The sequence below is a fragment of the Micrasema longulum genome, unplaced genomic scaffold, assembly GCF_059751315.1.
Source record: "Micrasema longulum isolate JH-2025_06_02 unplaced genomic scaffold, ASM5975131v1 h1tg000394l, whole genome shotgun sequence".
NCBI lineage: Eukaryota > Metazoa > Arthropoda > Insecta > Trichoptera > Brachycentridae > Micrasema > Micrasema longulum.
Genome location: NW_028277595.1, coordinates 108797 through 132810, shown reverse-complemented (window position 1 = coordinate 132810; position 24014 = coordinate 108797). Strand labels below are relative to the sequence as shown.

At 33.7% G+C, this 24014-nt stretch overlaps 2 protein-coding genes across 10 annotated transcripts in view; one reads left to right on the top strand and one right to left on the bottom strand.

The window, feature by feature from the left end:
- Positions 1 to 17130, top strand: part of RanBPM (Ran-binding protein M) — a 121586-nt gene extending 104456 nt beyond the window's left edge. For 2 of the 9 annotated variants that reach the window (XM_088225883.1, XM_088225886.1), the window contains exons 5-12: positions 68 to 180; positions 272 to 423; positions 3006 to 3117; positions 7504 to 7674; positions 10915 to 11058; positions 12300 to 12457; positions 14150 to 14261; positions 15776 to 17130. In XM_088225883.1, the coding sequence (XP_088082009.1) occupies positions 68 to 180; positions 272 to 423; positions 3006 to 3117; positions 7504 to 7674; positions 10915 to 11058; positions 12300 to 12457; positions 14150 to 14261; positions 15776 to 15909 (1096 nt within the window). In that variant the 3' untranslated portion in view covers positions 15910 to 17130. Of the gene's footprint in view, positions 1 to 67; positions 181 to 271; positions 424 to 3005; positions 3118 to 7503; positions 7675 to 10914; positions 11065 to 12299; positions 12458 to 14149; positions 14262 to 15775 lie in introns of all 9 variants that reach the window. The other 7 variants (XM_088225885.1, XM_088225882.1, XM_088225890.1 and 4 more) reach the window with 5 other exon arrangements.
- Positions 17131 to 23168: 6038 nt separating this feature from the next.
- Positions 23169 to 24014, bottom strand: part of LOC148281926 (enkurin domain-containing protein 1-like) — a 28103-nt gene continuing 27257 nt past the window's right edge. The window contains exon 5 of the mRNA XM_088225877.1: positions 23169 to 23580. The gene's annotated coding sequence lies outside the window, so the exon portion shown is untranslated. The remainder of the gene's footprint in view (positions 23581 to 24014) is intronic.

Here is a 24014-nt window from a genome sequence, read left to right as displayed (position 1 = left end):
CCTTCTCGTAAATGTTACAAAAAAGTCAAATATTTAATTTTATTAATATTTTTCTTTGTTTTTCCAGAATGGTGTCTACTTACTTAGTCCACCACGGTTATTGTGGAACAGCGGAAGCATTCGCTCGAGCTACAGGACAGGTGTTCGATGAGGAAATTACATCTATTAAAAATAGACAAAGTAAGAACTGTCATCACTCTTTGGAATCCATCTTGTTGGCAGAACTAATTAGAAATTACGTAATTCTAAAATGGTTTTCTTTGTTTTTCAGGAATTTTGAAGTTAGTTTTAGCAGGTCGCATGGGCGAGGCAATAGAAAGCACTAGAAGATTATATCCCAACCTACTAGAACAAAATCACAATTTATTATTTATGCTCAAATGCAGACAGTTTGTTGAAATGGTGAATGGATCCGATTCAGAGGTAATTTAATACTTTTTATACCTAAAGTAATACCACAATATTATAAATGGTGGCATTATTATTGTTATTTTTTTTAATGATTAAAGATCAGGTTAAGAATCAGGTTGTGGTCATGTAGCTAGTATCGCGGATTCACGGATCAGAGGTCTGAGGTTCGCACCCCTCTCTACCTACTACAACTTGGGAACCATTTTCTAATTTTATTTTATTTTATTTTTCTCATAAAAACAAAACACATTATGGAATTTATACAATGTTTACAATATGTCGGTAGAAATAAAAACGTTTAATGTGTCTCAATTACATTATGAGTATGACTTTTATTATATCATAATATTTACTCTTAAGTACTAGTTTTAGTCACAAAAAATTTAGTGTATCCGTTTTATTATTGTGCATGTTAGTGAGGGTGAGTATATATATTTAGGGTGTGTGTATATGTGTATGGGTGTGTGAGTATTGTATGTATGCAAGAGTGTGTAGTGAATATAAGTTAATAGTGAGTTATTTACAACTAGTTCAAAATGGCCCCCAAAATTTAAATATTTGTGTAAATCATAAGAAAGCAAATGTTTTTTTTAAATGATTGCCGAAAAGTGAAACACATACAAAATTATGATAAAAAAACCTTTAAAAAATTAACTGTTTGTTTTTACTGAACTTTACTGTAAAATGCACTCTACGCAAAGTTTGTTAAAAAAAAAAAAAATTACACTTATTAATTTATCTTATGCAAATGTAAAATTATTACATTAACATAAATTTACTTTGTCTTAACTGGGGTTAAGAACTCCGTTCTAAAAAAATACAATATTTCACTACTGTAATTTCACGGAGATTGGACCGCTGTGCTCGTGCAAACCACAAGTCCACTGCGTGATGGCGCATAATTGGCCCATTTCACACCACGGCATGATAAAATACAATCAATCGATATTTATTGTTTTACAATTATTTATTTATTTTATGCCTGGCAAACGCAATAACCAGTACACCACGAGACAGACTAATCTCCAGTCGATTTCATTTTGCAGAATTTTTACCTGAGTTCGCTAAATTTAAATAATGATTTTGATAAAATTATCATTAAAATCTCTTTTGTTAAGTTTTACTACATAATTTGAATCGGGTTTTGGTCCCGTGGCTAGTTTTGAGGACTCAGGATCAGAGGTCAGATGTCTGAGGTTCGAACCCCACTCTACCCCAACTTGATTTTTATTTTCTAGTAGTGAGTTATTTACAACTTGTTCAAAACCTTCACCAAAATTGAAATATTTGGGTAAATTATAAGAACTCTAATATTTCTTTTTTTTTTAAATAATATATTAACCAAGGCGTTTTTATTGATATTTTCATTTAAGTTATTAATAATGGAGCTTTATTTTTAAAAAAAAAAACAAAAATGTAAAAATTATCAAATTTAAATAGGTACTAACGAATATACTAAATGTCAATCCACTTTAATTTTACCGTGCCTTTTAGATTAAGATGATATGTGTGAAATAGGCTTTTCTCCGACAGTATCACGCGACTGGTTTGTTCATTTGGAAATTCTTGTAATAAAGAACAGACTTTAGCCAAAAACACAATATACAATATATATGTAAAAACAATAAAAATATATATTTTTAGAATAAAGTGGTTACATGATAAAAATAATAAATACCTGAAAACCTAATAAAAAATAAATAACTATTCAAACAAGAACATGTAAAGAACATAATATTTATAATTTTTTAATCTTGAAATAGGGCACACATACATAAACATATTCTTATGTGTGCTCTAATAATAATAATGTTCATATATTTAATTTATAAGTTGTTTGACACATATTTCAACCATTTTCAACCTCTCAGACTCTCCGTGATCAATTTCACTAAGGGAAGCGATCAATATTTTTGTCCTATGTAAGAGTATTGTCTCTGTGCTAAAGATATTTTACCCATTTGCTTATAAATTTTCATAAACCACCCTAATTTTTTATTATACATCGACCCATCGACTTATGATGAGTCCTGACGATGAGGTAGTAACCTCGAAACCAATCGATGTATACCAAATATAAAAAATTGTTAACAAATTAGAAGTGTAAAATCTCATATCCAAAAATTGAAAAATATTTTTGATATTAAAAATATGACGAGACATTTTTTTTCAAACAAATTTTTCAACAAAACCTTAACATTATGACATGTGTATACTAGTTTTTCTCTAATTCCAAATGATTACATTTACGAAATGTGTTTAAATTTTTTATTTTTTTTTGTTTTATTTATTTTTGCACCACAACAGGCCAGGAGGCCCAATTACAGTGGTGAATTACATCACAGAACACCCAGGCTTGAGAAAATACACATTTTAATTTTTGTGTTCTCACCGGGAATCGAACTCGGAACCTTTCGTGTGTGAGTCAAGCGTCTTGACCACTACACCACGGAGGCCCATTTATTGCACAATTGAATATGAAAAGTGCAATGAATTAGAAACCGTATTTGTAATTTTATTTAAAATAATGACTGAAATTTTGTAAATTTTTTTTCATTGCAATTTGATTCCATCTTGTATTTTTAACGTTACAGATGTGCGTGGCTCGCATGAGCGTAGGAGCCGGCGGTCAAACGTCTGTGATTCTACACACCAACACTAGTTCAAGTCCCACACACACATCCAATCACCACAATTATACCAACGGTAAGTAAACACAGCCTTCCGACACGCACACACCCGCTTTCGTGTCAACCTAACGTGCGCACTTTGATATCATGTTTTAATTACTGACTTAGTATTGTGCGCCATTTTCACAGCAACCACTTATTTGATGTTGCAATATACAGTGGAATCCGGACATTAGAATCCTGGATAATGTACTCATAAATCATACTCAGTCAGTCCCAAAACCATCTAGGTATGTAAACATAGTTCGCAGATTGTGATCAAACTTCGCCTAATGCCAAAAAATCACTTGATAAATTATATCTGTACCTTAGAGGATAAAATACGAGAATCCAATTTTTGCCATTATGAACTTAAAAATGCAGAAATTATCGCAATAAACTGTTGTATAAGTGAATAAAACACCTAAGTTCACTTTCGTCACATACGAGGGTTGTGTAAAAAATAAGGTTCTCAAATTTTTTTCAGGTTTAGGGCATTTTTTATTTGAACCGAAAAATACATCATTGGAAAGCTTAATTTCTTAACTATTTTTCAACATAATCACCAGATTTTTCAACGCATTTTTGTTGACGACTAATCCACTTTTGGAATCCAGCTTCAAAGAAGTCCGCCGCCGGTCCGTGGAGGAATTTGCCGATCAAAATCAACCGATTATTGCTATCCAAAGTTACAGGTCTAACAGTGATCTTAATAAGCGGATTCCACTGTATTGGCAAGAACATCTTTATTTGACTTTTCATTGCAAAAATGTTAATGTGATGATTTGTTTTTAACACTTAGAATGCTAAGCCCTCCATGTAATCGAGGGTATTGTGTACCATTGTGCAGTTTTCTTCATATACAGGATAGACAGAATGCCCTCTTTAATTTGATTTTTCTCATGTTTTGACAATAAACTGCAACATTCTAGATTTTATTAACATAAAGCTTCTCACAACACTTCCATATTCTGTTTTTATATGTTTTCTCTACAGTTAAGATTTACAAAGTCTTAGATAAGTATTTATCATATCAGCGGTAAAAAGGCTACTAAGCTCATGTGTCACTATGGTCAAAATTAAATTACATATAACACTTTTCTCAGAATTTTAAGCTGCTTTGTATGAGCCGACACCCGTGAATATCGAAGATAAATTTTGGCGTTTACATCTAAAACCCTCCTGTACGATATTCATAAAATCAACGAATTTATATCACAAAATTGGACTTGGTATTTTTGTATTTATTTTTCTTAGCTCCAATTGTTTTATATGACACCTGTCTTACCCACATTGTTTTGAAATGAGGAAGTTCAGTGCTATGGAAAATTGGGTATATGAAATATTTTATTATGCGCGGTAAAAATGAGGGCATTTAATAGGGAAATATCACTTTTTTTTTAACATTTTGAAAGTAATAAAGGTCTATGAAATACTGTCTAGTAAATTATTTTTTTTGTTTAAGTAAGTTAGCTAAGTAGCAAAAAAGTATTTTTGAATTTGTAGTTTTGAATTCCCGCAAAAACGGTGATAAGTGTCTTAAAACTGTATGAAAAAATTCATATAAATGTACTACTTTGAATTACGTCAAAAGTTCTTCTAAATCAACCAATGATAGAGTGTTGTGATAGATTTCCGGTTTCCGGGAAGCCAACTCACCAATCAGCAGAACTCACCGACTAAAACTTATGACATCACTGGCGGAGTAATTTCAAAAACTATTAACTATTTACAAAACTATCAATGATAATACGATACAGATTTTTTTTTAAATTTTGGCTTGGTAGTCTACTTACAAATAAAAATAACATTAATTGAAAAACCACTGAACTTCCTCATTGATTCAAAATTCCTGTCCTGTCGGGGCATCTGTCATTTATCCTTTTTACTGTCGATATGCATAGTTTACTTTACATGTTGTTTCAATTTTTATTTTTATTAGTATTTATTTGAATTGTTTTATCACTATCCAATGAAAAAACACATGTAACAAAAGGGGTCCTGTCTAAACACGGGAAATTCCTAGCTAGTTGGGACCTGCAGCAAAGAACCTCTTTACATTGTAAAAACAGTGAAATAAATCAATAATATCCATGTGTAATTTAATGCATGTCGGCCTTGTAGTGTAATGGTCATCACATTTGCCTACCGAGCACGAGGTCTCGGGTTCGATTCTCGACATGGTTGATATGAAATATTTATTTAAAAGGGTGTTTTCACACCGGAATATTTCATAGTCCCTGGGCCCTGATTACAAGGGGAAGTTAACAGAGTTATCTTCGACTGTCTATAAAGTATAATCAAAATTAATGTACAAAATTGTGTATATTTGTACAAAGTTTTTTAATATCTTCATCGGTAACATGTAATTGAACATGTTTAGGAAAAATAAATATTTGCGCATTCTATTTTTCCCACCGAAAACTTAATTTTACTTTGTGGATAAAATTTAAGATTACCGTGAACTTCGTATTGTGATTGGGGCCCTGAATCGGTACCTGAAGCGTAAGACTGATCATTTTATCTTCATGTAACAAAAAAAAGATCAATACCAATGCGGTGCCCCATGCACCATTAGGTGCGGAAAGGGAATGATGATGATGAATTTAATGCATCCAGTGAAAAAATAAACATGAAAATTTTTTTGGAAATATTTGATAGCACATAGATATTATGTTTTATTAAACTAAAGCTTCGAGTTTTTTTCAGAAATCTATAAATTAATAAAGAAGGCTTAAAAATATTTAAACTATCGTAGCGGGAAGTGGTTAATATCTTGCAAAGCTAATAACCTCCTTCAATTGTTTCAAGTCATCCATGGCTAGAATTAAGAAATCCAGAAATAAACGCCAAAATAAAATGTAGTCTCCATCTTTAAATGTTTTCAAATTAGCTTCTTTTTAACACAATCATATTACATTCAAAGACTTTTTAAGAAATTATTCCAAGGCGAATGGATCTCATCCATTTGTTTTTGTTTTATCGAGGTTATTTTTTACAAATAGCAGAACCAGGAGTCTGAAAAAATGAGCAGATTTCAATGAACTATAGTATTTTTCCAAATTGTATGTATTTTTTGAAAAAGTCTTTGAATAAGAAATTGAATTAGGGATGTTACTATTTTTTAAAAACATGTGTTTAGGATATTTTTTTATGTAAAAATAATGTAATGTGTAAAATTTACATTTGAAATATAACTATATCTAGTTTAACACTCGTTTCGATGAGTTTCTGTGTCCAGGCAGATTAAGAATACAGTTATGTGCGTGAAATAGAACCAGAAACCTGGACGAGTGTTTTTGACTCGATGGGCATTCCCAGGTAATAATCCTGAATAGGAAAATCCTGTGGAGATAAGTCCACCTCGTTGTGTAGTGGCAGGCGCATTCGCCTACCATTCGTGAGGTCCTGGGTTCGATTCCTGGCAGGGTGGACGTGAAATATTGATTTTAAAGGTTGTTTAAACTGCAATATTTCATTGTTCCTGAAACTTAGAACTGATCACCTTACTTTTATATAACAGGTGATCGAAATACGCTGCATTTGGTTTATAAATTCTGTCCCCTGCATAACGCGCTTTACAACATTGGTACTAAAATTTGAGCCCATTTCAGGTGAAGTGAATTGACTGACATTTTAAGGGTGATATAAACTCAATATGTTTCTTTTTTGGGTGATACCGTGTGTGTTGGATTTGTTCCGACGTTTCGGCTACCATTGCAGGAGCCATCTTCAGGGTAAATCAAGTGTTTTGTAGAAAAAAAGTGTGTGTTTGAGTACTAGTAATTTGTACCGTGTCGCAGTCGGCAGTAGGCACATTTCTATTCATGTTTGTAGTGTGTAGTGCTGGGAACCATGTTGAGTTTAATTTAAGCCCGTCGTCTTTGTTTATGTTATTTGGGTGTCTGTGTATTTCAATTGCCTATTTTATTATTCATGCATTGTAATTAGTGACCTTACATGCATTGTAACTAGTTTACTCTGAAGATGGCTCCTGCAATGGTAGCCGAAACGTTGGAACAAATCCAACCCACACGGTATCACCCAAAAGAGAAACATATTGATAACAGTGACCGTGAAAACCTTCGCACCTGTGATATAAACTCTTTGCTAATATTACATTTATGTAATTAGTACAATCCAAAAACCTTTTTTTCATGGTTCTTTATGTACAAAACATCCATGTTGATTAAAAAAATCAAAACAGTCGAGTTAAAAAAAAATAGGCCAAAACCTAGTACGAGTTAAAACTTTGAATACTTGAAGTTTGACCATTTTATTAGTTCACTCCGCCTGCGATGGGCTCACTTAATAATTGCATACGTAGTAACATCCCAAATTGATTTCACCCGTAAACAGTTTGTTTTCATTTGCCTACATTTATTTAGCAAGTTTTATGTTTCCCCCGGCGTGTTGTGCTTAGGTACTAAAGAGGAAGCTAACAACCACCCTAACCTCTCTATGAACGGCACAGAGAGTGACGTAGTCAAAGGTCACCACTCTCCCCTTAACACCATAGAGGACAATAGCAGTGACATTGACATGGAATCCTCTTCTAACTCTACCAACGGGCTAACGTCCACCGCCAGCAATGGTACGCCACAAACATATTCCATTTCTCAATGCATGTCTGTACTGATAACCGAAGATCACCACTCCTTCCTCACCATAGAGACATGAAAATCTCAATTTTCTTTTCCCTTGTACCCTTTTCTCGCCCATGACTGTTTTGAAGAACGAACAATGCAGAAAAATATTATTGACCGTCCCTACGTGTAATGTTGAATCCGGATTTTGCGAGGTTTACAAAAGAGCAAAAAAACCTTGATATTTTAATAAATCTATCAAATACTGTGGTTTTTTTTTATTTTTTTTATTTGAGATTTTTACAGCCATTACATAAACAAAATAAGTAGAAAAATCTTAACAATGCTAAAGCCAATAAAAAAATCCACTGTAAATATAATGACACATAAAATATATAAAGAAGTTTAGTAATTGTATTTGTGTGACGTTTGTATTCATGTGTATGTGAATGTGTGTATGCGTGAATGAATGAGGGAGAGGATACATGTGCGTGTGGGAATGAATGAGGGAGAGGGTGCGTGTATGTGGTTGAAACCTGTATAGAAAAATAATTGTTTAAAACTTGTAATTGTATTAAAAATGGTACAATAAAGAGCTTAGTAAAAAGTCAGAAACCTTTTTGTTAAAATTCAAATCAAGAAATGATATAAATTGTATTTTTTTTTAAAGTATGTTAAATTTCAAAACCGTATTCTGAAAAAAAAAAAAGCATTTTATTTTGAAATTTAACTGATCACATCGAATGAATAATGTGCGACGAGTCCTATACAATAAGGTAGGTAACCACAAAATGCAGTAAATACGAAATAATCACAACAATAAAATAAGGTTTGACAATACGCGAACGTTGATTCAAAATGAACACACAAATGCATATTATATGCACCTACATAATATAAAAATAAGAATAACATATAAGTTTGATAGAAATGATTCGGATTATAAAAATCAGGAGTCACATTGCCAAACATGTGTCTATTGAAATAAGAACGGTATCTGATAGCGTCTTAAAAATATTAATATCTGTTTTTGCTCTCCCGTAAACCTTGCAAAATTCAGATTTGGTAGTATATGAAGGGACCGTCGATATATACCGTTCCGTTGACCTATTAATGCACATAGATGCATATCAAAATATTAAAAAAAGTAGTGATGTGAAAACATACCCATACTTACAGAGTTTGTTTATTTATACCAGGATTGCATTCGGGGACAATACATAAATATACTACCGAAAATGGGAGGATACCCATTTTTTTTATATAAAAAATATTTTTATTTAAATGTTAACAACCAGCATTCATTTTTGGTGGATTCCAATCAGATTATTTCCTCAAATTCCTTATAATTTCTGCCTATTTATTTATTTTTACTGGATTTTGGGGAATGCTAAAATAGTATTAACTCACATTTATTATCTTTTAAAACGTATTTCTATCAGTGCATCCCTGTTAGTAAAGAAGATATTTTCTATTTTGCTGGTAGGCGTAATTTAACATTTACATTGGTGGCCTCCGTTGTGTAGTGGAAGGTCCCAGAAAGAACACAAAAATTAAAATGTGATTTTTCTCAAGCCTGGTTGTTTTGTGATGTAATTCACCACTGCAATTGGGCCTCCTGGCCTGTTGTGGTGCAAAAATAAATCAAATCAAATAAATAATATTTTTATTTGAATATTAATCATGCTATTCTTTGTCAATCACTCATAAACAGATGAAAATTACCAATTAAAAGTTACACAATCCTTTTTACAATTTTTATCAGAAAGGTTTTTACACACTTTCACGATACAAGCAAACATTTTGGTTTTGATTCTAAACATCAAGCTCACGCCACATCTGGCTGGCGGTTGAAGAACGACTAAATAAGCGTTGGTTGGGCTTGAGTTAAGTGTCATAATTTTTTAGGGCTCAGGGTGCCTCTACGTGTATTAATAGGTCGATTCCGTGTTCTATGTTTCTTAAAACGTTCCTTTGATATTTGGGTGACCATGAAGAACATTATTTATTGAACTTCTCAAATGTTCAATAGTTATGGGAACATTTTTGTAATACTTAATTTTTTATATCCTTTTCTATAGCTGTTATTTTGTTTTCTCTGTATCCAGGGGAATGAAGAATATAGTTATGTGGGAATGTAACCAGAATCCTGGACGAATGCGTTCAACGTGATAAGGGAAATCCTGAAGGAAAGGAAATCGAGCGGAGATAAGTCCACCTCATAGTGTAGTGGTTGGCGCATTCGCCTACCTTGCTTGAGGTCTCGGGTTCGATTCCTGGGAAGGTGAAATGAAATATCAAAGGTGGTTCTACAAACCTAAAAAACACAGGTTTTGTGGATTTTTCATTTTGCAATGGAAAGGATTTTTGTTTCTGCTTTTACCGGGTTACCTGTATATGCATGGTTTGCCCGAAAATGAATGTCAGTCATTTTGCTGTGAAGCAAATACGCACTTGGACTGGTTAAGATCGATGCAGGGGGAATCTGCTTATGCACGCAGGTTGCCAAGTCGTCTCCGACCATCCGGAGAGTAAGGACAGGCATTTTTGAGAAATTCATTTTAGATTTCCGTGCAAGCCGTGATGCAGTGCTCGATGGAGCAAACGATTCCCATCAAGTTTTGGGTGAATCTCGGCAAGTCCGCAGTGGAAACTTTTCCCATGATGAAGACGGCCTTTGGTGATGATTGTTTATCGGGAGTCAAGCCTGCGCTGGAAGGCCATCAACGACCAGCGCCGGCGAAAACGTGACGCGTCTGACTGAACTCTCGAACTCAGACCGTCGTTTGAGTTTTCATTTAATGGTACAGACGTTAAACATTCCCAAAAGTACCGTTCTCAAGCTTGTGACCATTGGAATCTTCACCATGACAACGCACCGGCCACACTGCCTTTCGTGACCCTCTTCCTGGCCGAATCAAAGATGCCAACGGTTCTCTTGCTGGCTTACAGTCCTGGCGTGGCTCCCCCAGACCTCTTCTCGTTCCTGCGCTTGAAAACTCCAATAAAAGGACATAATTTCGGGACAGTTGTCTTAGTCAAAGAGGCTTGTACTCAGGCTCTAAAGAACATTCAAGGAAAGGCCCACCGTGACGCTTTTGATGCCTGGAAATATTGCTGAAAGCGATGTATCACAAAAAGAAGCCTATTTTTAAATCTTTTAATATGTTGTGCCGATTGGATCAATAAATGTTTTTTAATTGAATCAAAACTTTTCGGACGTACCATGTATGTTTATTATGTTTCAGGAACAAACGGTTCAGTGAGCAGTAATGGTTACCAAGCACACAGGATCAGCAGTTCCACCCCCCACGTACAGAAGGGAATGCCAGGAATCAACTCCAACATGGACGCCGCAGCCGAAGCTGCTATTTTAGAAGACGATGACATGGGTATGGGTAAAGACAAATCTTGATCATACATTTTCATTTACATACGGCCGGTTTTATAGTGCCTCAAACCATTAACCGTTCACGATGATAACTGGCGGTTGTGCGTTTTACTAACCATTTTTTAACTGACAGTCACCGGTAAATATTTTGATCAAAATTTTAATTATAGTCGTAATTCCGATGACTTTTCTAAGCAATATTCCAAATTCCGAAATGTAAAGTATGAAAATATGTAAGATTGCTGTTAGGTCTGTAGGGATTAAGGCTGTCGAGGGTCGGAGCTCCTACCCCTGTTAGAGATTGACGGAGGACACGAGGTCGCTGTTTAATGTGTATTTATTACATGGCGAATAAATAATGAATTGTCTCGCCCTTGAGTTTTACGGCGATGAGAAGTTGAACTGGCTGCACTTGAACTACATGCTGGAAGTGAGTGACTGCATCGAGCTGACTTGTTGGACTGACTGTTCTCTTTGGTCTCTTTATAGACCACGTTCCTTTGTTCTCCGTGTCTCCCTGGTAGAAACGATGTTAACGTTCTGCAGGACATTACTCTAATTTTCACTATAAAATGATAACTCGCTTCGCTCTATATTTCAGGTGAAATGATTTTGCAAGTGTGTGTGTCATCGATCATGGACTATGAACACCACAGGTCAATGACGTTAGGTGTTTTGTTTTGTTATTTCTATACCTAATACTATTTGTTTAATCTTTGCCTAATAGAACCCTGTGAAATAAGGTGTCAAAACACATGTCGGTGTTAAATACGGCAGCGGTGCTGAAGATAACAGATCATAATGCATTTAATCATAATAATTATTATTATTATATTATTTTTAACTTCCTTTCCATTCTTTTGAACAATAAATACTTTGTTTTGATTTGTCCAAATGTTTGTAGACAGGCTGGATTTCCTCCCTAGGGAGTTATTTAGATCTAAATTTGATGCAACAGAGAGTAAAGTGGCTACTTGCCAATGACAGGTCATTAGCCCTGTAATTGCCTAAATTTTCATATTCCCTTTTCGAAAATGTTTTCCCTCTCTTTTGCAAAAAATTAGATCTAAATAAATACTTTTCCCTTCCAGCATTTCGAATCTCTGCCAACTATAAAATTAATTTTTATTTACGAACTGTCCATTTGTTGCAATTTTTTTCTGTCTTTGTGAGTATTTTTCCGCGTAGCTGCGAACCTTTCGTCCGTCGTTCGCCGCCTCATTGTCTCGATTACATTTGCAGAAGTGGAGCTGTCGGGGAGCGGCGGCCGCCAGGTGTGCGGGGGAAGCCGAGCCTCCGTGGAGCGGATGCTGGAGTTCGGCAAGGAGCTGTACACTATGAGCCAGCGCCTGCCGCAGGACAACCCTCACGCACACAGCGCCAATAGAAAGATGCTCGAGGTAGAAACTCTTCAATCAGAACTTACACGTCAACGGTTATAACTCACCATTCTCCCCTGGCAAATAATTATGCAGAGCTGTCAGACTTACTCCACACTACTCCTGCTGCTATCAAATCAGCTATCCTGTCCGCTGAATGGCCATCGCCTCAATTCTCTAACTCTTTTTAATGTGTTTTTCTTTTCGTTTCAATTCTTTTTTACTTCCTTTCCTTCTTTTGTTAACAATGAGGAAGTTGTGTTTTTAAAATAAAAAATTTCAGTAATTTTCTATCAAAGTAAGCCAAATGTATCGTATTATCAGTGCTATAATTTTTGTTTACTCCCCCTGTGATGTCTCAAGTTCTCTACGGTGAGTTATCCTGATTGGTGGGTTGGCTTTCCGGTAATTAGAAATGTACCACAACACTTTCATTGGTTGATTTCAGAGAACTAGTGATGTCGTTCAAAGAAGTTTGTTTTTATCGAAATCGTTTTTCATGCACTTTCAAGAAAAATTGCCATACAATTAAATGCTCTGATTTTTACCGCGGGCAAGAAAACATTTTAAATATCAAATTTCCGCTGCACTCAACTTCGCCATTGCACCGGTAATATCTTTTTAGTGCTTTTTTACTTCAGCTTTTAGTGACTTCTCATATAGGATTACAGTATTTTGTTTCAATAAAAGACACTCAAATATTTTTTCAGAATAAATAACTTATTTTTCCTTTTAATAATCACAAAAAAATGTAATAAGAAATCCTAATCTGGCCCCATTTACTACAAGTATATTTCTGTTTATTTTTTCCTTTCATTCTTTTTTTGTGCTATCATTATACATGTATATATATTTTATTTTTTATTTTGAATACAAACAGATGTACAGGTTAAATTAATATTTTTTTTTTAAAACTATATAAAATGTATACATAGTAGGGCCTGCCATCCAATTATATGTATTCATTAAATAATACTGTAATTTACATTTTACATTTACATTTTTTTTTGCACCACAACAGGCCAGGAGGCCTAATTACAGTGGTGAATTACATCACAGAGCACCCAGGCTTGAGAAAAATCACATTTTAATTTTTGTGTTCTCACCGGGAATCGAACCCGGAACCTTCCGTGCGTGAATCAAGCGTCTTGACCACTACACCACGGAGGCCGCCAAGGTAATAAAGCGACGACGGCTTAAAGTTTAAACTATATAAATAATAAATATACTATAAGATAAATATGGACAAAACAAGGAGATAGTGGAAAGGAAAAGAAGGAAATTGATAAGGAGTGGTAAAGGATGATTGAAGGAAAGTAAGAGTGGAAAATTGCATTTGATTTAATGAATTATAAATGAAGAGCATGAATCAAACCTATTAATTCTGTAATATATAATGTATGTAATATAAAATGTATATGTTTTATATTTTTATTTACTAATTAGTACAAATTGTGGAAGCCTTCTTTGAGTCCATGCAATATAATATCTGAATGTTAAAAATGAACATGTATAACTGTTGGTTTCCCAAATGAATTAAAATAAAAATTCTCTTAGAAAATGTAGCGCGTGTACCAAATTCAGTTATTTAAAATGTTAAATCATATACATATTGTATTCATTAGACTTTTCTCTATTCTCCTTTTCTAAGTGTGCTCTACTATATCTGTTCTGATATAGATATATGCCAATAACAATTATGTTTATTTATAGGATGCATTCAGTTTACTGGCGTATAGTAATCCTTGGGCTAGTCCTGTCGGCTGGCAGCTGGACCCATCGCGTCGGGAGCCAGTTTGTTCCGCCCTGAATTCTGCTATACTAGGTATGGTTGTTTTACATTAACTAAAAAATCTTAATTTTACTTAGATTATTTTTAAATTGCTTCGGGTCTAACTTCAATAGGAGAATTATGGAAAAGAAACTTACAAAATCCTAAATAGTTATTATGATTACCCTCTTCGCGAAATGTATCGATTCAATATATTGTAACAATCAATTGTATCTTCCTTATCATTCAGGAGAATTTATCTTATTCTTGTCAAATCTTTTTGTCAAAATTCTGATTGACAAATCCTAACAGACCTTTTATTCCTTTATAAAGTAATCAACTTATTTATTGGCTGTCCAGATTTACTCGAGTTGGTGTGTATCCATGTATACACCAAATTTTTATATCGCAAGTTCTAGAACCATCACATGCACCCGCCTATCCCCAGACTCCGCAGATATGGTAATGAGTATGAGGATAAAGGGTTGTTTACGCTTGGACAATAAATGGATTTGACAATACTGTCCCAGCTCCGTGAACAGCTTCAAAAGCGCACGAGAGAATGCTGGGACAATGCAAAAACTCAGACGCAGTTCACAAGTGAGGGCTGCGAAAATGAATACGGGACGGCGCTTATTACGAGCAAGAATGTTATTTATTTTTTACCAAGATGTATAGGAATTGTTAAAAAATGAACTAAATAATAAAAGTGTTTTTTTTCTGCCTTCATTTTCGGCAAAAAAACTGTGTGGAAGTGATGCATTCATGTCGAGCAAATCCCTAAAAGGCTGCACACGGTTGTGGGGGTAATCATTATTCCGCAGAGATAGCCTGTCCATCTATCTCGGCGGCGATGTCTCGGGACAATTATTTGTCCTACATATTGCTGTTTACGTGCGGACAATGGTCATGCCCTGGGACAAAACAGTATCGTATTGTCCGTGTGTAAACGGCTTTCACGGCTGATATATTTGGTTCTGGACTTCATTTTTTTTTTAAATTATTTTTAATCACTTATTTGCGTTTACCTGCTTGCTATTGTTATAGGTCTGGAATTTATTTATATTCATTATATTTTTTCACTTTGAATGTTCATTGTATTATGTGTACTCTCTCTCTTTCTGGGCGGATGAAGAATACAGTACTGCGTGTGAAATAGAACCAGAACCTTGAACGAGTGTTTTCGACTTGATCGCTGCTCTCAGATAAAAATCCTGAACAAGGGAATCGAGTGGAGATAAGTCAGTCTCATTGTGTAGTGGTTGACTTGTTCGTCTACCACTCTTGAGGTCCTGGGTTCGATCCCTAGCAGGGTGGATATGAAATATAGATTTTAAAGGTGGTTTGAACAGCAATATTTCATGTCCCTGGACTGGGGTCACGAGCATGAGACTGATCACCTTACCTTCCTATAAAAGATGGTGGAAATATTCTGCATTTGGTTTACCAATACAGTGCCCTATGCACCACTAGGTGTGGAAAAGGGAATGATGATGATTGTAAGCGATTTATGCTTTTTGTATAAATTGATAATAAAACTTTGCTATATGTATTCAATTTGGTTGCAGAATCGCAGAAGCTGCCGTGGCGTGCGCCCCTGGAGGGCTGCGCTGCGCACGCGTCCGGCCTCCTCTCCCTTATGGCGGCGCGCGGCCTGGGCGCCTGTGCCTTTGCCGACCTTCAAGATCTGCTGCGTCACTGACCCCCCGCGCCGCCCTGCTAACTGCCCAACCCCCAACCACACCCCACTACTGCACTCGCTCACTGAGGAAGATTACTGGCTGTAATATTTCAATCTTCATTTTAAAATCCTTTTTCGTACTTGTGATGTCATCATTCATTCCTGCTGAGCACGTTCGTTAAATACGATCTTCGTAAGGTCATGCGAATATAGAAATATAGATTTTTCTTAAATTAAATAAAAAATTTGTTGCACTGTTCCCCATCTGACCCTTAAGCAAAAGTTGCTTAATTGACGAATAATCAAAGACATCTTTGTGCGACTATTTCTATTCCATTAAAAAATATTTTGAATTTCAAATGTCAACTGTGTCGATTGGGCGATTGTGATTAGCGAACTAATCTACGGGAAATGAAAAATAGTGATCGTAAAAATCATAGAATAGAAATGTGTATTTATCAAAAATATTCAAAATAAATTTTGCTGTTCATTTCAAGACAATGTTTGTATTGTCATCGTCATGCCCAAGAATTGTTTTTAAATCCGATTTCACTCAGCAGTAAACTTCCTCATTCGACTGCCCTAAAAAATCACTTCTCAACTACTATTTGTCATTCGTTAGTTATATCTGCGACTCCCCAATATAGCACTTTCTTTAAAATGTATAGTGCTTCTAAATATATGTGGTTTTACGAATTAAAATGACAATCGCTGAAGTGTCAATGACATCAACTTTAACAATGTGAAAAGTGTTTTAAAAAAGTAGCTTCAACACAAGGCTTACAATTATTGTTCCACTTTATTTTATTTTCAAGTCGTTTCTTTGAGAATTCACGATTATGTGTTACCAAATTATTTAGTTATTGTATTTTTGAATAGTGATGAAATATGTTATATAATTCAGAAATGTAAAATCATGGAAAGGCTTTGAAAGATCATACTAATCATTATGTACTGATAATAAAATAAAAAAACATCTCCACCCAATAGAGAATAAATATCTCAAAAGTAAGAACTTGAATGCCATTTTGAATTCATAGAAATTGATCAAACTTATATGTCTAGGTCATTTGTCTATGGTCATTATACATCTACCTATTAATATACACAGGCGCCTATAAAATATTGAAAAAGTTGTTCCACAAAAATAAACCCATAGCCATAAGTTTGTTTATTTTCACCTTGGGTCAACATATCAGACTGCTAGCGCCGGCTAGTAAAAGGCCTCACTTAACAAAAAAATACTGTTTATTTAAAAGTAAACGTTTTTCAAAAGTAATGTAATCTTCTTTATATATAATTCTTCTATACACATGATGTCACTGAACTTCTCCTAAACTGCTCAACCGATTTACATGCGGTTTTAAGCAAAATCTAGATCTTTGCGCTTCGCGTGTTCGTAGATATTAAAATTTTCAATCTAATCTGTAAAAAAAAAGTTAGGGGTATAAATATTTTTTTCATCGACCTATCAGGGTTGCATTCGACAAGAATGCATGTACAAAAAATATGGAAGGATGTTATTTTTTTGTGTTTAAAAAAAGGTTGTTTTTCAATGTTTACAAACAACATTAGTTTTTATGGATCCCAATCAGATTCTTTCCTTAAATTCCTTATAATTTCTTCCCATTTATTTCTTTTTACTCGATTTTTGGTGATACTAAAATAATATTAACTGACATTCAATACATTTTTGAAAATCGCATTAATGAATAAAGTGCATCCCTTTAGGTGAGAAGACCAGAGTTAGACATTTGCAAAAAGAATTTTATATTTGAAAATGAATTATTTTATGTTTTGGAATTCAACCATAAACAAGTACCTAGGTACCTGCTAAAATTCAATATTTGAGTATTCATAATTTTTAGTTTTGGAATTTAATCATAAACAAAGTACCTAGGTAACTACTTAACAATGAAAAGTATTTTTCCTTTAATTCGGACGCTTTCATTTTTTCACTCTTTTTAGATCCAATCAGGCATTTTTCAAATGTAATTTGTCATTGTCAAATGTCACTTAGTATATAGTTTATCGAAAATTTGAATTTTTCGAGATTTTGTGTAAGCTGAACCAGTTAATAGCAGGCAACCTAACGTTCGGGCAGGACGTCTGTCGGGTCCGCTAGTAAAATTATATTTTAAGCTATTTTAAAAATAAAAATTTACTGAAAATAATTTTTTTATACTTTCTTATTACATTGTTTACATAAGAAGCGTTAATGTTTAATATTACTAATACAAATATTTCAACAAATGACATTTAAATTTGATGGAAATCAAAAAAGTTTTTTCCTCAAATTCCTTATAATATTTACTCATTTATTTATTTTTAATGGATCTTAAAGGGATCCCAAAATAATATTAAAGAAGTATATATTAAATAATATTAAAGAAGCTTGTATAACTTTGAAACCGTTTGGTAGAAAAAATAAGTGGTTTAAAACAAAGTCGTTTTTATTTATTTCATTATAATGAATAACCACAAAGTTAGTGCTTCAAATATAAAAATTATAAAATAATATTAACTCACATTTTATAATATTTTAAAATACGTATTCCTACCAGTGCGGCCTTGTTAGTGAGCGATCTTCGCTCTTACGCCGCTTTGATTTTTAAGATGTGTTAATGTCATCATATATCACTTATAAATTTATATTTCCCAATGAAATTACGTTACACCATCCTTTTGAGAATTTTTATCTGAACAGTTTTTATATTAACGATTATTTATGCTTCTATTCTGAACGTCAAGCTCACGTTGTGACGTTTAAAGAATGACTAAATCGCATTGGGCATGAGTTAATTGTCATCATTTTTGGAGGCTCAGGGTGTATCTATATATATTAATAGGTCGATGTCATTATCATTCTATTTTTGTTTATGATAACAGGTTAAAATTTTTGTTTCTAAACTTAATGGTTTATCACCAAAATAATAAATCTAGGAAAATATGGAAAAAATTTAGCCATTGTCAAAAATTTAAATGCTCAACTCTATTTAAAAAGGCACTGCTTTGACATTGGAATGTTTAAATTGGCCATCTTTAATCACTATTCACAGATTAAAATATTTGCTTTTAAATCTCTAGTTGGATGTTTTCAAATTACGATATAAAAATGTATAGATTATTATTTTGACATTGTATTTGTAATTATAAACAATGGCGTATCCTATCATAAGTATCAAAACTCATCAACGGATTGCTTGTAAATCAATCAAATACACTACCATCGATATTCCCTAGTTGACAGAATTGTGGGATTATTACTGAAAATTATTCACTCTTCTATTTCAATCTTTTCTATGTTCTTTTTTTTTAAATATGTAAATAAATATAAAAAGCCAGCGCTAGAATCGATATGAATTATTTAAGGAAAGGTTTCATGTTGTTTTATTTGATGTCCATATTTAAAATTAAGAAGAAACGAAGTGTTGATAAAAAACATACATATATTGGAAAATAAATTGATGTTTCTATTATTTTGCAGTTCATTGTTTAAAAAAAGTACTTAATTTTACAAATTAATAATTTTTCAATTAACATAGCTTCCAATTTGGTTTTGCTTTGTGCCAAAAAAGAGGTCAAATAAACATTCACATCAATTTTCATATCACCGCTATTTTATTTTGTTTTGTGATCATTTTTATATGACAATGTTTTACTCGGTGGGGTCCAGCTTGAATGGCTTTAGTTCTTTAAAAATGCAAACTGTTTGAGACAGTTTTATGTACAATGAATACCAAACATTATTATTTTAGTTTCTCAAATAATAATTTCTAAACTATCGGGTAATAATGGGTAAATACAGATTTGAAAATATATGGGTGTTTTCTATATTATGTAAAAACAACTTTACAAATGGCAGAGTTACATTTCTTAAAAATACAAATTCTTGTAGAACAGGGTTGTATAGGAATGGAATTCACTTCCAAAAAAATTCATTAAAAAAAATATTACTTGTTTAGTTTTAATGTTTAGTTTTTATTCTGGTCAATACATTTCAGATATTAACTGTGGTTTAATTTTATCTGCAATTGCTAGATTCTGCTTGCGAATAATACCAATCCGGCTCATCGGCCTATTTCTAAACATTCTCGGTGGCAAAATGCTATGTTTCTATCACGAGGGAAACATATTTTATTATGTTGCCAAATTATCAGCAAAGTATGCCTCTAATTATATTACATCGTTAGACTTCAATGTATCTCTAGTATCGAAATCAGAGGAATTAGAAATAGGCCTGTGAAGTACCCATTATTGTATACTTAATTATTAAATTATGAGCTGACATTATTGTATTTGATATGATTTTCTCATTTACAATACAAGTCGATGGAAATATGATCCACAATCTGTATGGTGCATAAAGCCCGCTAACCTAACATATTTGGCGTTAGATTAAATGGTCATACAAGGAATAAATTGTCTCGCCTAATATGTTTAACTGCAGAAAAACGTAATAACCGATGTTGTAGTAATTAAGTAATAATGAATCGAGTTTCAATACAGTAATGCAATAAGTATCTGCATTGTAAGATTAAATCGATGTGTATAATCGCTTCTCATTTGCTTAGAATATAAATGTATTAAAATTTGCCTTATTGTATGTAACACAATGGTCACACCGGACATTGTGTATGTGAAGTAGAATGAAAGTCGTTTGGCGAAAGCTTCTACAGGTAGAACCCAACGCAATCTTCGATATCGTAAGTAGGTAGATTTTTTTGAAACTCGTTTATCGTAAATACGTTACTCTCTGACTGAATAAATCTAAAGTTCTTATTTGTGAATACAGAATTTAGTTTTTAAAATTGTATCTAGAACTGGAATCATAATGTAAATTGTATAACGACGAAACATCCTAATGCTCTGATCAATTTGTCAAATCTCATTTACCGATGTGTTTCGGAGCGATCTTAATTAAATATTATTACAGGTGCTTGGATTGTGTTTAGTTACAGAAACTGTCATTTCTGTTACAACCAAAATTACCTTATCCTATGTCATTTTCAAGGAAACATTTGTGTAACTCGCGGGTTGTTCAGATCGCGTGAGATATAAATTAGCAGTTTTACTGTTATATTGTTCGATGTAAAAATGGTCTTTAGTAATCTTTGTGAAGAAGTATTCTCAACACATTTCACCGTAGCGTAAGGAACAATGAAATAAATACTTATTTTTGTACTTGTTAACGTAACGACTTTGCGTAATTTGTGCTGTGTCACCAGAACTCTGATAAATAACGAGAGTTTATTAAATATGAACACTATCCGCATTACAGTTTACATAATTTCTCTTCTGTTGCAACACTTTATTGTTGTTTTAGATAATCTTTATTTGTAACTGATTTTATATAAATATGTTTTAAATAAAGTGGCTTATATTAATTTCTGTTTTAGTTAATTAAAATTGAATTAGTTGCATATGATTATTTACTGTGACTAATTGGAATACACTTGGGTAAATATAACTGCGACAAGTGTACAACTTCCTCCTTCAGTCCATCTAGACGAGGTTACTAATAATTACTCACTAACTACTTAGTAACTCCTGTCCCGAGGAGTGATACTCCGACAATAAGAGGACTGTCAGGGTTTCCGATCTCACTGTGGAACACTTCGCAGAACTATCGCTCTGGTCAAACTCATTCTCACTTGTAATATTTTATTTTAACAACACCAAAGTATGTAATATTTATCTTCAATTAGTTACACTTATTTCCAATGTACTAACAAACAATTATCGATTAGAACTTGGAATGTCGTCGAGATAATAGGATACATTTAACAATATATCTTAAATTCGTTCGATACTTTACTGTGGAACATTTTTTAATAAAACTAAAAATCATAGACTAAGAATTGAAAATATTATAGTTTAGATGAATTAATAACGTTTGTTTCCTTGTCATAATAACAGGGCTTTGTCTCGTAACTTAATATAATCAGTGGATTTCTCAATAATTGCTCCGCTAATTATTGAGAGTGGCTTAGTTGTATTAAACGAGAGCTTTATCCATGGCAATGTACAGACCAACCGGTGCCTGAAATGTCGTAATGCGGAACATGCACTCGATGAGGGAGGTCTCCAGAGTGCGCGGATATTAGGCTAGGGGTGATCTATTCCACTTCCGCTCGGCCGATCGCGACGATTCCAATATTAGTTTCCCCAAGCTCACCGTGTACATACTCTCCGTGTAATATTTAACTGGGAATGTCGGGAAGCCGGCCATGAACGGGACACTATAACGATCGGCTCGCAACGTTGCGCGCTATAATATTGTCGATTGGCAGATGTATCGCCCTCGCATGTTAGCTGTAAGGTTGGAATATGGGTTATTTTCTGTAGGATCGTGGAAAAATTATATCCGAGTGGAGTTTGTGTGGTGAATATATTTGTTATTAAGACATTCAATCAATTAAATTGAGGATCCTTTCGGATAGAGCTAATGTAGCGAATTAAGTATGTGTAGGTGTTGTTTTCATCTTGAGAATCGGCTAAATGTAGTGTGAAGCCGCTCTGGCACTGTTGCGAACAGAGAAGAAATAATATTCTAATTGTTTTACCATATTAATATAGAGAATATTATATAAATATGTATTCTTTAATATGTTTAATTATAATCATACAAATATAAGAGAAAAATGTTTTTATCTTTAAAGTGTTGTGTTTTGTACTACCATGTATTGTGGAATAGTTATTATTTGTATTAGTTTTATTCCAAAACTGGCTACATGTTTGATACAAAATAAATAAACACGTAATTTTACATCCGGCCTTTATTTCACTTTACCCCAGCAGGACACGACACAACAAACTACGACTCCAGACTGATAACTAGTCTAGCCGAAATCCTGTTACGCGAATTCAAATATTAATTAAATGTAAACCATAGCGGTTTGTGATAATTTTATAAATTAATCAGTCATTAAATGTTGCGAAGTAAACACGGAGCGGGGTGATAATGCGTAAAGTTGGGAAGATGCCAGGTGACATTTTAAATACTCTAAAACTTTTAGGTATTGGTCGCTAGTTTGTTTTTAAAATATCGATCGGTTCAAGAATATTCAAAGTATCGACGATCGATAAAGAGGTGGTCATCCACAAACTGCGCAGACTTTGGAAAATATCAAGACTGTCAGAAGCAGAATTCATGGAAATCCATTCAGCAAACAAAAAATGTTGTCTAGGCAGACGACTACATCAACTTGAAGTAAGTCCCGAATCATCAAATCAGACCTTACGACGGGGCTTACTGAAGAAACACTAATCATTTGCTTACTCCATCTATAAGGGACATTAGGAAGACCAGAGTTAAACAATTGATTTACCAATACGCAAACAATTTGTATTACAAAATTCTGTTTTCTGGTGAGAAAATATTTAACATACAAATAAACTTAAATCAAGCGCATACTCATTGCTCTTAGCCGCTCGAATTATTTCTCGAGTTCAAAGTTTATAATTAATTTCTATCTTCAATCCGTGCTTCATGTCTGAGGGTGCTGAATACGCCTGACTCCAGGCATAACTCGTCTGTGGACAGTCTCCCTCCATCTGGAACGGTCTTGTGCTCTTCTCTGGCATTCGTCAGTGATGATTCTGATAATTCAGTGACTATGCCACTCCATCTTGTCGGTTGACGTCCACGCGACCTCGTCCCTTTGACACTTCCCAGGAGAATAGTTTTTCCTACAAAAATTTGGACAAATTCTAAATATTGTTGAAACAATTGATCGTTTAGCTTTGCCCACTAACCTTAAAATGGCATTTCTGATTTTATATTTCTACCGACTGCCTCGTGGTGTATACAGTGGCTAGTGCGCGAAGTTGTGGATTCCATTCTGGAAAGGTAAACCACCAAAAATTTATTTCAATAGGTGCTGTCATGGAAATATTACATAGCCCTGGACTGCCATCTGTAGGTTAGTCTGATCATCTTGTTTCAAATAATTATTGATGTTCGCTGCATTGATCTATGAATGCAGTGATACATGCGGACAAGGTAATGACAGTGATTTTTCGCCATTGCAAGGAAAAGGTATTTAAAACTGAAATCACTGAATATTTTTTTATAAAGTCCATAACGTATATGAATGTGTCGATGACGTAGTAAAAATGCTTTA